We start from the raw sequence: 12,544 nt of genomic DNA, 5'->3' as shown, positions 1-12,544 counted from the left end.
ACCCACAAACTGTTTCTGTTTATAAACTGGTCCTGGGAGGTTGTGGGAGGGGGGCAGGGCATGAATAGCTTCAGGCAAATTCAAATGTCCTTCTGAATTTCTCAGTGGCTGTTCTCCTAGCCAGCTTGATCAATTTGGTTCCATTTGTTAGCTGCAACAGATGTATCTTATCACACATGGTTGTATGAAGAGTAGTTGCTTTGGAGACAAAGAAGCGAGCTTGCTTTTCCCTCCTCCTGTAATCTTTCCCCAAGCAGTCCTTGGTATGTACAAGGCATTATGAGATCTCAATTTCCTTTGTTTTCGCTGTTACATTTTTCAAAGTACAGAAAGACCAGCATTAATTAGACATCATGTACTTGGGGGCTGGTAGCATTTATTTAGGGCCATCTCCCAATGTAGGTAACGCAAGTAGGAAAAAAAAAATCTTTGAAATTCAACCTGATACTGCTTTGATGGCAGCTCAAGAAAATTCTCTTGTCACTGTCAGGTACTGTAAAGTTTCCTGTGGGACACAAAGAAGGTAAGTTGATTTGTGATAGTCTGACAGTCAAGAAAAAAAGTGTTTGTCTTTAAGAATATTAAAGAAGCAGGCACTGTCATGAGCAAAATGTATTTCCTTGTTCACTTATTAAGTCCTCTCCTGTCTCCTCCACTTCTTGAGCAAGAATGTGTACTAACATATAGCTCATTTTAGTTGAGAAAGTTAGTGTAGGAAATACAACTACTCCATACTTGAAAGAATATGAACAGTATTTTTTTAAATCTTGAGAGAAGACTTAGAGGGACTTAAACCCACACCGAAGTCTCTAAAAGAATATTTAAAAAAAATTTTCTCTTGTGAGCCCCAACTAGTTATAGTACAGAAATTATTTACTCCCATTCTTCAAAAGATGAGTGATTTCTGTTATTTTCAGGAATACGTATTTGTTAAAATATAATTTTAATATTTTGATAATAACAGAAGGGGTAGAATTACAAATAATCACTTTTGCACGTGTCAGGTTTCTATATAGAGGTGATTATACACAACACACTTCTAAAGCATAGTAACTGCTACATGTCCAATTGTTAATAAAATACTTTGGTACCTTTACTGTTTAATGGGCTAATGAAAGAAGAACACTTAAAAAATCCTTGTGTGGATTCTTTGCACGTCTGGTCTCCTCACAGGATCAGTGCTATTATATGCATATGTGGAGTACTGGCAATATTATGGAAGAAAATGGTTTGTACACAGCCTTTGGATGAGTTAAGCAGATTGTAAAAGCTGCTGGAACTGCAACATTTTACTTAGTGTCTTTGAGTCAGACATTCTCCTCCTGCAGCCTCACGGTCTACCTGCAGGTTTGTTGTGTTTGTAGTGCTCAACTAATACAGCTGTGTTTGAGTTCTGATCAAAGCTTTCAGTTGGATTGGGCTTTGGAATTAAAAAAAAAAGGCAAAATTGAAAGTATAGACTGCTAAGCTTTTTCTTTTAATTTTCCTCTCCTTGATCTTTGTTAATAATTCTTGTTAGCTGTTGTCCTGCAGGTTTAGCAGGTTACTCAGCCACTGGTCTTCATTACTAGAATTGATGCACACCTTGTAGAACTGTAGTAATTTAGCCCTTAATCAAAAGAAATAACCTAGAAACTCCTAAGATAAGTGTATGCATATCAAACCCCTTCTTTCTATTTCAGGGCATGAACTTCATTGCTGGATACCTGATTCTTATTACAAAGAATGAAGAGGAGTCCTTTTGGTTGCTAGATGCTCTTATTGGAAGAATATTGCCTGGTATGTTAAAAACATAGTTTTATTCACATATTGGAGCTTGGCTTTTATCTTTGCATTCTTCTCCAGCTGTAGACAATATCTGCATCTGGTCTGTTCAGTAGCTCTCTGGGTTCCCTTGCCTGAATCTCTGGGTTTGCAGGAAGTGTTTACACAATCAGTTTTGTCCCATGTATAAGCTGAACCTCACTGCACATGTGAGGTGGTTTAAAACCAGAAGCAGACACCAGGCACAGCTATATTTTCTACTCCTGTGAAATGCATTTGGGGATGTTTTTTTTTTCTTGGGATTTAATTGTAGGGGTAGAATGGTTTTATCATGAATTCCCATTAGCATTCCACAGGTCTGACTACAGAAACACCTTTAATGAAAGTGGAAGGTCTCATTGGAAGGTCAGTAGAAAATGGAGGACTAATTCCTTATAGGCCTAGTTTTGCTTTTGCACAGATTTTTATCTCAAATGGTTGGAGGTGGAATTCAGTATTAAACTGTCAACTAGATACTAGTCAAGGACATCAAGGTTGATTGAAGCTTTCACTTTTCCTTCTGTCTGTTCATGTTTAAGATTAAACAAAAAAAATTGGTTCCCTATTGAGTGGAAAGGAAAGACTTTGAGAAATAAAGAATAACTGAAGGATTCTTTTTATGCTTTTGAGTGACAGTAAGAAATTATTTTACAATGAATACACCATGTAGGAACTTGGATTTTCCTTATGTGGAAACAGTGGTTGGACTTTGTTTCCAGACTGAAAGAGTAGAGACAGGCAGGGAATGTCATGAGTTGTTGAATCAGTCTGCAAATATTTAACGTTATGCAGCCTTGAAGTTTACTTTCCAGCTGTAAAAACACTCTAAAGAAATCAACTGTCTGTTGCTTTTGTGCAGCCTTGAGAGCTCTAAGCTGTGCAAACAGGTAGGAGACAGGGCTGCTGTCTGCCATGGGTCCTGCCACTCACTGCCTGACCTGGGTGGATGCCTGTTTGGCATCACTGTGTCAGGGATAAGGCACTCGGGAAAAGGCAGGTTTATTGTGAAGTGATGTGTGGAAACTCTTGCTGTTAATCCTTTCAATAGTCTTACACACTTTAATTTGAGGCAAAGGAGGTATGCTTGTTGTTCTTGGTAGGGAAGCTAATTCAGTTTATCAGAAAATCTTCATTTTTATATATCCTTCTACCAGTTTGCCACTGATACTTGTGGCAAAAGTTGTTCTTATTTTTCCCTCTTAGCAGTTGACTTAGGCAGGTAGCATTGGTGCTGAGAAGAAACTCATAACATTAAATGTAATTACTGTGTATAAAGGAGGTGTGTATTTATTCAAGTTATAGGTATATTTTTACTTTCCTGTAACAAGATTGTTACTGACTTCAGCCTGGGTCCAACTGGACAATATGAATCTTCTATATAGTATAAATATTTGTATTGAATAATACAAGCCTTCATTGATAGAAATTGTTGTTGATGCTCTTTTCCCCCGCAGATTTTTAAAAATATTTTTATCCTTTCTATTCCCACCACTCTCCTATATAGGTTGATTTGTATATTTATAAAAGTCAAAGCATGACAGATGAAATAATCGGCATAATTTCAGTGAAATACTGTGTGTGCATATGTGAGAGAAAGAATCAGACAGACTGACTATATTCATAAATAACTCACTCAGGTAAATAATTACTGCTTTTCTGTTAACAGTGCAAGGTATTGCACTTTCAGTTTTAAGCCCTATAATTATTTGTTAGGGAAGCAGAGAAGCACTGTACCTCTCAAGATCTTGTAGATCTTGAATGTTTTCCAGGTCTTCAGAGGAATCAATTTTGTTGGATACAAACAGTTTGATTAGCTAGAATTTTTCCATTAGTTTGGTGGCTGATTTGGTTTTCTTGATCTGTTTGCATTATAATATACATGTTTTCCCCCTATTGCTGCACCCAATATGCCTTCAGGTCATGTCCTCATTTTGGAGTGTGTCCTGTCACTGCCAGTTAAATCAGTGGTGCTTTAGGACAATTTAGAAATCCATTCTCTGCCCTCTGCAGTGTCTCTGTGGGTGCTTCCTCCCCTGCCCACACTTGTTTAATTACATTAAATAGCTGCTCCAGAACCATGGTGCTGACAGTGGTTTTCTTGGTCAGCAGATGAACTAAGCCAGCCATAGATCAATGTCATTGATTGAAAAATGTAGAGTGTGACAGATGGGAACATTCTGGGAAAGTGACAGAAAATGGGACTCCATCAGTAAAGGATTTCTAGCTGAATTTTTCTGTTACATCCAAATGGAGGTAACGCATCTGGAAGAGAGAGCCAGTAAATTAGGCTTTGGTTGATTGGTAAGAGGAGTTGTGTGCATGCCTTTCATTTGGCTGAACGTAGATAGCACTGCTGGGTATGGCTGGGTGAGGCCAGAAAGTTCTTACTTCTGCTGAGGGCAATCCCATGCATTTCTGCCTGTTGTCTGTCAGCTGCTCAGCCAGGGATTTGGAGGGATTATCATTTAAACACAGCATGGGAAAAGAGAATTATTTGTTTAACTGAAGTTTAGGGCGTTACCAAGTTTTTTTTATTCCCAGGCTCATTCAGACAGATGGCTGGAGCAGACAGCATTGCCCACAAGAAGCAGTATAGATTCAATTCAGGGTCAGCGTGGGTGTGCCTTCAGTTTGTATTCAGCATAGTTCTGATGTTTCTGTTCCGTTCATCACTCTGATTCTTGTTGAGAAGTTTTGTTAAGGAAAGAGTGGGGAGATTGCTTTAGAAAGCATTGGGGTAGGTAGGACCTTTTAACTGTGGTACTTCAGTATATATGTAAAGGAGTGTACTTCTCATAATTTACATATTTATGATTAAATGCTGAGCTTACGAGAAGAAAAAATCAACAATTTATCTCACTTTAGCAGGACAGTTATGCTTATATATAGAAGAATAATCCCCCTGCCTACCTTCAGTGGTTCTTGGTTTAGAAGAAATTGTGTATATCAACCAATACTCTAACTAGACTTTTGTGGGTGAGAAAAGTCCCCCTCTCTCTTGTGCTTACTTTTCACATATTTGTAGGATGCAGTCAATTAATTCTGGAGGTTTTTTGGTGCGGCTGTTTTTTCAGTCAAACTCTTGCATGAAACTTCTCTGTTCCTATTTTAGCTTAATAATTATTCCGTGTGCTAGTTCCAGTTTGAATTGATTTTTAAATTTTTTTTAAACCTGATCACAATGGCACACTTTTATTTTCCAGTGGAGAATCAGCTAGTGCCTTGTGCAGTGGCTCTTTTCAGAGTGGAAAGTGTTTTACTTAAGAGAGAAAAGCTGTAGGATTTCCCTTGCCTTTTTTCCCTGGTGGCACTCTGGTTTTGATTTGTGATCTTTATCATAAAGCATGTGCTCTTCCTTCTCTCTCATGGTCAACAGATGTTTTTTCCAAAGCACTTAGGAATTCATAACACCTTTTTGCACATTCTTGTTCTTGCCATTTTAAATGTCACCATGTCTCTTATTCCAGTCTTTCCACTGATATTTTTTGTGCTTTGTGTATTGACATGGGTTAGTATCTCTTTCTCTTAGTTTACACTTGTCAACAAATACCAACTTTTTCTTTTTCTCCTGTGTTCTTAATAAAAATTTAAATGAGGTGTAGCGTTCTTCAAGAATCAGTCTAACAATCTTCCTTTAGTCTCGTTACTTTTTAGCAGCTGCTTCTAAATTTTTTTTACCCATGTGTTTTACCTGGTTGTTTATAAAAAAAATTAAAAGAGCAGAGTTTTGAATGATGAAATAGTCACCAAAGTAGCAGACTGCACTGAAGTAACTGGCATTAGCTGCAAGCACACAAGGTGCAAAGCAAGGTGCTACTTTGGTGTGCAGTGTAGTGACTGCTGGTTAAGGCAAGTGCCTGCATGCTGAGATAACAGATATCTCCCACGTTTGTTCAGCTCTCTGGCTTGCAATTGTATCAGCCCGAGACTCACAGGTTGCACAAGAGATTAGGCATGGTAAAACACATGAATATTTGGACTGAATGGCAGCATAGCTATATATCGAACTCTTGAATATCCTTCTCTTTTGAGTGATTCATGTTGTAACAATCTTTTGAGTCCCATCATACAGACTTCCAGGTTTGAAGGGAAGGACTGCTTGGGAAATGCAGCAAGCTGTACTAAGCTGTAAAGTATTTCTCTTTAGACTGTTTTTAATTGCAGTTGAGCCTGTATTTATTTTGTTCTTGTGGCTGAATTTATTTAAATACTCTAATTGGGTATTGCCAGGGAACCTCTAAATGCAGAAGTAGCTTGTCAGCTGCATATTTTCACTCCTGCAGAACTCTTCACAGGAAGCATTTTAATTTAGCTATGCAGGTAAAAAACACTGCTAGACCTACATTGAGCTGAATTTGCAGCCTAAGATGGGGACTGTTGTGATAAAAAAACATTTCCTTTCAGAGAGAAGACTTGAACATCTCAAGCATGTGCTTTTGGTGTGGAAAGCTCCTTTCAAGGCTGTGTGTGATATGCATAACACCATGTTTGCAAAGTAGTTTTTGACAACTAAGCTTTTTTTATAGCACCATCAACCCAGAAAATTTCAGCAGATTGATCAGTTCTGGGCTGCTTCTTTATCTTCTTCCTCTGGCAGCACTCAGCTACAGGTCTGTGAGTTGGCAGGATTCTCACTCATCCATGGAGTTACTCTGTGATTGCATTTGAGGCCATAGTGGTGTGGCCCTCTGGCCTCCAACATCACATCTGGTACTCAGAGACAGAAGCATTTTTCTGGTCAGCTGAACAATTAAGAGTTTTGAAATACGGGACTCCATCATGTTTTACTGTTAATCCCCAGCCACGATGAAAGCATTCATGTTTGAGCATTAGAAGTCAGTTGAATATACCTAGGAGTTAAGCATGCAGTGTCCTATTAAGCTGAAGGTGGAGTGAAGGAGTCATGTGCCTGTATTTAGAAACCATGTTAAGCCTGAAATCCTCATTACTTAGAAATCTGAACTGCTAGGAGATTTGTGAGACTTCAGCAAGCAGGAAATAAGCAACTGATAGAGGTTTTTTCTTTAAAAATACACAGGTATAAATTTGAAATAATTTATTTCCTTTCTGTATCATACTTCCCTCCCACCCAGTCTCAAACCTCATCAATAAAAGAACAATCTCATTATTGTGTAGGCGTATTTTAGGTGGCTGGGTAGAACTCTTACAGTTTTGTGTGAAACAGAAGTTTGCTGTATGTGACAAGAATATCTATGTTGTCAGCCTTACTTTTGTAAGGAAACATGCAGCAAAAGCACCCATAGTGTTTAAAAAAGCTGAACAACATTGTGTTCCTTGACATGACTGTATTTACACTGGAAGCAGGACCTATTCCACCAAGAATACAAGAATGCCTCCTTCATTCCGACAAGGAAGCCTTCTGTTGATACAGTTTGATTATGTTGAACTTAAAGTATCTTCAGTAGGCCATCCATGGCACTACTCTGTGTGGGACTGCAGCCTTTGGCTGCCTGTGCAGACAGTGCTGCTTGCTTGTTTATCTACTCAGTAAATCAAAGTTTCATCCCTGTTAAAAGCCATCAGCAAAATAACTTGCCAAATGAAATCTTAATTCAGCTAATACTGATCAAAGGTAGAATTCCCTGGCTGCATGCAAAGGAGGAAGGTAGGTAGTGGCATAAACACAGAAGTGTGGGTTTGGGAGAAGAGATCACAGGCTTTTTTTGACGTGGAAGAACCAATTAGTGGCCAAGTCTTAGTATGCAGCACAAAGCTTACTTAGCTTGTGCTTTATATTTTATTAGAGTAGCCATGTTGGAGGGATGTCCTATTTTCCCACAGCAGCTTTTTTGGTTGTTTTTTTTTTTTTTTTACTTTCTGATGGTCACCCAGGGCTCTGTATGTTCAGTTACACTTTTAATAAATGAACCTTCCTGAATATGTCACTTTGACAGTAAGAAGCATTAACATATCAGCTGACAAATGTATGATGGGTTTTATATGCTCAGAGCAGATCTCAGTATACAGTTCTGTATTTTAACTTGTAAATCCCCATAAAATGTATTAATGTGCTTGAAGTTATCTGTGTATTAAATACCAAGACTCATAAAACTGGAAATCTAACTTTCCATACAAAAAGCCAGGAGAGGAAATAGGAGCTCTTCCCATTGTGGTCTTTCAGTACTTAAAGAGAGCTTTAAAAAAAGGTGGAGAGCAACTTCTTACAGGAGGAAATAATGATAGGACAAGGGGGAACTGTTTTAAATTAAAATAGGGGACACTTAGATTAGATGTCAGGAGGAAATTCTTTATTCAGAGGATAGTGAGGCAGTGGAACGGGCTGCCCAGAGAAGTTGTGTGTGGCTTGTCCCTGGAAGTGTTCAAGGCCAGGTCAGGATATCTGAGAGGTCCCAGACTTGGTTTGAAAGGGTCACCCTGCCACCACTGCTAGTAGTGTATTCAAAGTGTAAATCAGTCTTATTAAGAACACTTGCTATATTATTGAATTGGAATTTGAGTTGTCCTAATTTGCAGGTATTGCTTTTTTTTTTAGACTTTCTTTTATTCTATTGAAAAGATCACAATGTCTAGTGTGTTTTCTCTATGAAGTGCTTAACTTTGCTTTTTAATTTTCTTGCATAAATGCTACAAATAAAGAGGTTCCTTACAGAACTCAGGTTTTCTAAGTGGTGTTTATGACCTTTTCTTTCATGTCCTTTCCAGTTCTTCAACTTTCTGCCTGAATTGTAAATATCAGAGCTGGGCAAAGTTTTCTAACCTCAGTTTTGCTAATGTCATAATCAGAGATGATATACTCTCTTCAGTAGTGACTATATCCAAGGAATGTTTTGGCATTTTCTGAGCTAAGATGTGTTTACCCTGAATTTATTGTATTTGCAAGTTAAGACACTGCAAGATTAAGGGTTTTTTTTCAAAAGTTCAACTCAATATTAAGTGTTGGGGTTTTTTTTTTTTTTTTTTTTAATATGTCACAGTAGAAAGAAGCACTGAGGGCAGGCTTTGATACTGCTTCAAAACATAGTATCATGTATATGCAGCATAGGTGGCAACATAAAGATTGTGTTGATGTAAGGAGATGTGCTTTGGGAGTAAAGGAAATTAAATGAAGAAAATCGTGTACAGTGGTAACTTTTGTCTACCTAAATGTACAAGAAGTGAGTGTTTAGTTTAAGAGAGATGCTTAGAAAATGCAACCTTGGTTGCATTTCATGTATTCATGTTCAGAAGACTGAAGTGCTTTACTGAGCTGTGAGTTTATGGCTAGTGGAGAACTTTGGTTCCTCTTACAGTTTTAAAACCTGTTGCTTCAAGAATAAAATTAATTCTTTTGTTAGCTTCTTCAAGCTTGAAGTAAGAGGACCGTGGCTTTCATTCCCCTTCTATTCAGACCGAAGTGTTAGATCGGTTTCCCTCTTCCAGTGCCAGACTAGAACAATATGTGTTGGTCCAGCTCTGTTTTATGGTGCTTCTGTCCCAGTCTCAAGTAATGTGCTCAGTGGCCCCATGTTGTGACTGTGGCATTCTTGGGAAGAGCTGATGAAAATTTAACAGTGGGGCTCTTAAGCATGAGAGGACATCTCTGCTGTGTTTTGTGCTGAGGTGTTAGAAATAATCTTGTCAGCGCGGTCAACTGATAAAATACCTATTCTTCCTAATCCTGTGGAGGAGTTAAAAACACAGATCTAGGAATCCTTATTCAGCTGAAATCATCAGTCATTAAGACTCATTATACAGTTGTAAGCTATTTTTTTTTTTTAAGTTTGTTTCCTCAACAGGCATGATAAGCAGTTGTAGTTTTCAATGTTTGTTCTTGAATTTCCTCTCAGTTTAAAGAAAATGGTGATAAAGGTCTGTCAAAGGGTTTTGTGAGTTAAAAGCCTTGGCTACTGGGACCATCATCAGCCCCATAAACTGCAGACTTCTCCAAAGCATGCGACTCTTCAGACAGCACAACTCATGGGGTGGGATGACGAGTCAGGCCAGGCTATTTGGAAACAGCCGAGTGGGGAATCCTGTGTGTGTACAGTGTCTGTTGGTGTCTGTCAGCTCAGTGATACTGTGAAAAAACCGCTATGGACAAACAAATGTGGCCGTTCCAGAGGTAGCTGATAGGAAGAGGGGAAAGAGGGAAGAGAGAATAACTGGCCGACACTATTCTGCTCAGTTGTATCTAAGCTATATGAGATTGGTTTGGTATCTATAACTTTAAGCTGGACTAGTTTTAAATGAAATGCAAATGTCTCTACTGAGCAGCACATAACAGAGCTGGTACGTAAATAAATAATTAACATAGCCAGTTTCGTTCTCTGTAACTAGACTGTCTGAAAGTTGCATTTGTGTTTTCCAACATGCTGCTAACTTCAATTTGTTTCTCTGAGGGGTTACACGTGAAGTCTTTGTTTCTTTGTATTTCGACTCTGCCTTTTCTGTAATGTCTGGAAGGATGACACCTTTGCCTGCCTTTCCACTGTCTTTCTAATTAACAAGCATCCTTCTTCAGTTTCCAAATGGCAGGTATCTACTACCTCTGCTCAGAATCCCACTGTAGTCTGCGAAATGCAAATGGGAAACAAAGGCTCTTTCAGCTCCCTGGGATCTATTTTCCAAGTTTGGGGCCAGAAGCAAAAGATGAATACAGGCAGGTGGCATTATGTAGAAACAAACACTGCCTTTTTGTGCTTGCTGGAAAGGTGTTAATAGTAAGTAATTTCTCAAGATATATTACTCTAAATTTTGTATAATCTCAATATCAATCCATAAGGATCTATAAAATGCTTTCGTTCCTATTTTTTAAAGATAGTTTTGCCATCCAAAATAAATTTGGTTTCTTTATGTTTTCCTAAAGCTAATGTTAATTTGTGAATTATACAGCTAATGCTGGTTCTGGTGTGAGTTCAGTACCCCAGGACAGAAATTCTCAGCCAGTTTAGTCTGAAGGAAGAGAAAATATAGCTTGAGCCTGTTTTGGGTTACTTGGTTTGTTACGTTTTTTTTTCTGTTCCCTGGAAAATTAGGAACTTGTTTTAAAAATAATGTAGTTAAGAGGTTTTAGCTTGCCATTTAACCTCATATCTGCAGGATATCACTCTGGCCAGGACACCTGCAGGGGTCACTCTGGCCAGATAGTGCAAAAAATAATTGGCAGTACTCCTGGGTTTCCTCCTTTTCCTGTTGTGGCTGATTTCTTCCCAAATATAGGGTGTTCAGCTTTTAATGTAAGGCTCATGATGTAGATTTAGAAGACACAAAAGCTGGTATATTTTAAATGTTTATTATTTCCCTCTACAAATGCACATGATGAAATCTGTTTGGGTTTTACTTGGAATGTAAGAAATGTAGAACTGAGTGCTTTTCATGAAATTGCATTCATGGAAACCTCTGAATTTTCTTGCCAGCCCTTAGGCCTGCTCTGTTTCCCTCCTGGATTCCAGTGAGGTCTGGTAGCAAATGGTATCTCCAGCAAGGAGGCATTCTTGAATGTTGCTTGGTGGTATAAAAATGAACTACTTCTGCTACTATGGGAGGAGAGAGAACATTATTATCATCTCTCTTACACACACACACACACACACACACACACCCCCACACACACACACACCCCAGTTCTCACGGACATTATAAACATGTTCTTGTGAATAAAATACTTTGCATTGTGTAGACTGTGAGAAAAGTTAAACCAGTCAATTTTTAATTTTCCAGTTGGTTTGGATCTCCAAAACAAATCATCAGGTTGGCTGTGTAGGCTCTTGAAGTAATCGAAATACTGGAAGATAAGCAGCAGAGCTGAGGTCTTGTTTTGGTTATTTTTGTAACACTTATGAATTTAGTTTCACTTGGAATATGTATATTTAACCTGTCATATGCACAACGGACTGGAAGGATTTATTTTAACTTCTGTAGCTCTTGACTCCTAGAGATAATTTAAGACTGTAAGAGTATTGCTTCTTAAACTTTTATTTTTGGAACCTCTTAATCTATTTGTAACAGAGAACAAGGTCATAGAGTCCCTACAAGCTTTATCCTTATTTCCTACAAATCTTATTACTGTTCTGGAGCACAAGCAGCCAGTTATGTCTTAGTCCTGGACATTCTGGTAAGATCCAGAGAGATGCTAACTATTGTGACAGGGAGACAATGAAATGTAGTGTTAGGAATGTCTCTGCCAGGACAGGTTTCCAGCTCAGTGACTGCATGCCACAGGCATACTTTTGTTAGTAACTAAAAAAAAAAAAGCCTTTTGAACAAGGGAAAAGGTCCTTTTATGTGGTCACCTGTGTTGTACAGTAGCAATAAGTAGCTGGCAGCTGGTGAAGCTGGCTTTTCCTGTTTGCTGCTAGATTCCAAGAGGAAGATGATGATCCCAACAGAGCCACAGGGCTGCACTGCTGTTCAGGGTCAGGGCACTGATGAGGAAGGAGCACATGGCAGAATGAACTTCATGTGGCATGCTGCCCACATTGCCCTCTGTTACACTCTCAGGCATTCCTAAACTTAGCAAGGCCTCCAAAATCCATAGGCATATACTTGTATTAACAGACTGGGTAAAGCACACAGGTAAGCAACAAAGGGAAAGCTGAGAGGAAAGTACAGAAAGCCTTGGATGAGTTTACAAAAGCACTTGAAAATGCCAAGTTGCATATTGAGAAACTTGATTTTCATCTAGATTTTTTCTGGAACTTAGTAATAAATTAATAATACAGTAATAATTTATAATACAATATTTTATTTGTTGCCTTCCAGAAAATGTGATGAAAAACAA

At 38.4% G+C, this 12,544-nt stretch overlaps 1 protein-coding gene across 2 annotated transcripts in view; it reads left to right on the top strand.

Annotated features, from left to right (window-relative positions):
* Nucleotides 1-12,544, top strand: part of GRTP1 (growth hormone regulated TBC protein 1) — a 36,402-nt gene that overhangs the window by 17,760 nt on the left and 6,098 nt on the right. For both annotated transcript variants that reach the window (XM_083884902.1, XM_083884903.1), the window contains exon 5: nucleotides 1,683-1,779. In XM_083884902.1, coding sequence (XP_083741028.1) covers nucleotides 1,683-1,779 — 97 coding nt within the window. The remainder of the gene's footprint in view (nucleotides 1-1,682; nucleotides 1,780-12,544) is intronic.

Source organism: Zosterops lateralis (assembly GCF_965231275.1).
Source record: "Zosterops lateralis genome assembly, chromosome: 2".
NCBI classification, from domain to species: Eukaryota; Metazoa; Chordata; class Aves; order Passeriformes; family Zosteropidae; genus Zosterops; species Zosterops lateralis.
The sequence above is the reverse complement of the archived record's forward strand: the minus strand, read 5'-3'. Positions and strand labels throughout refer to the sequence as shown.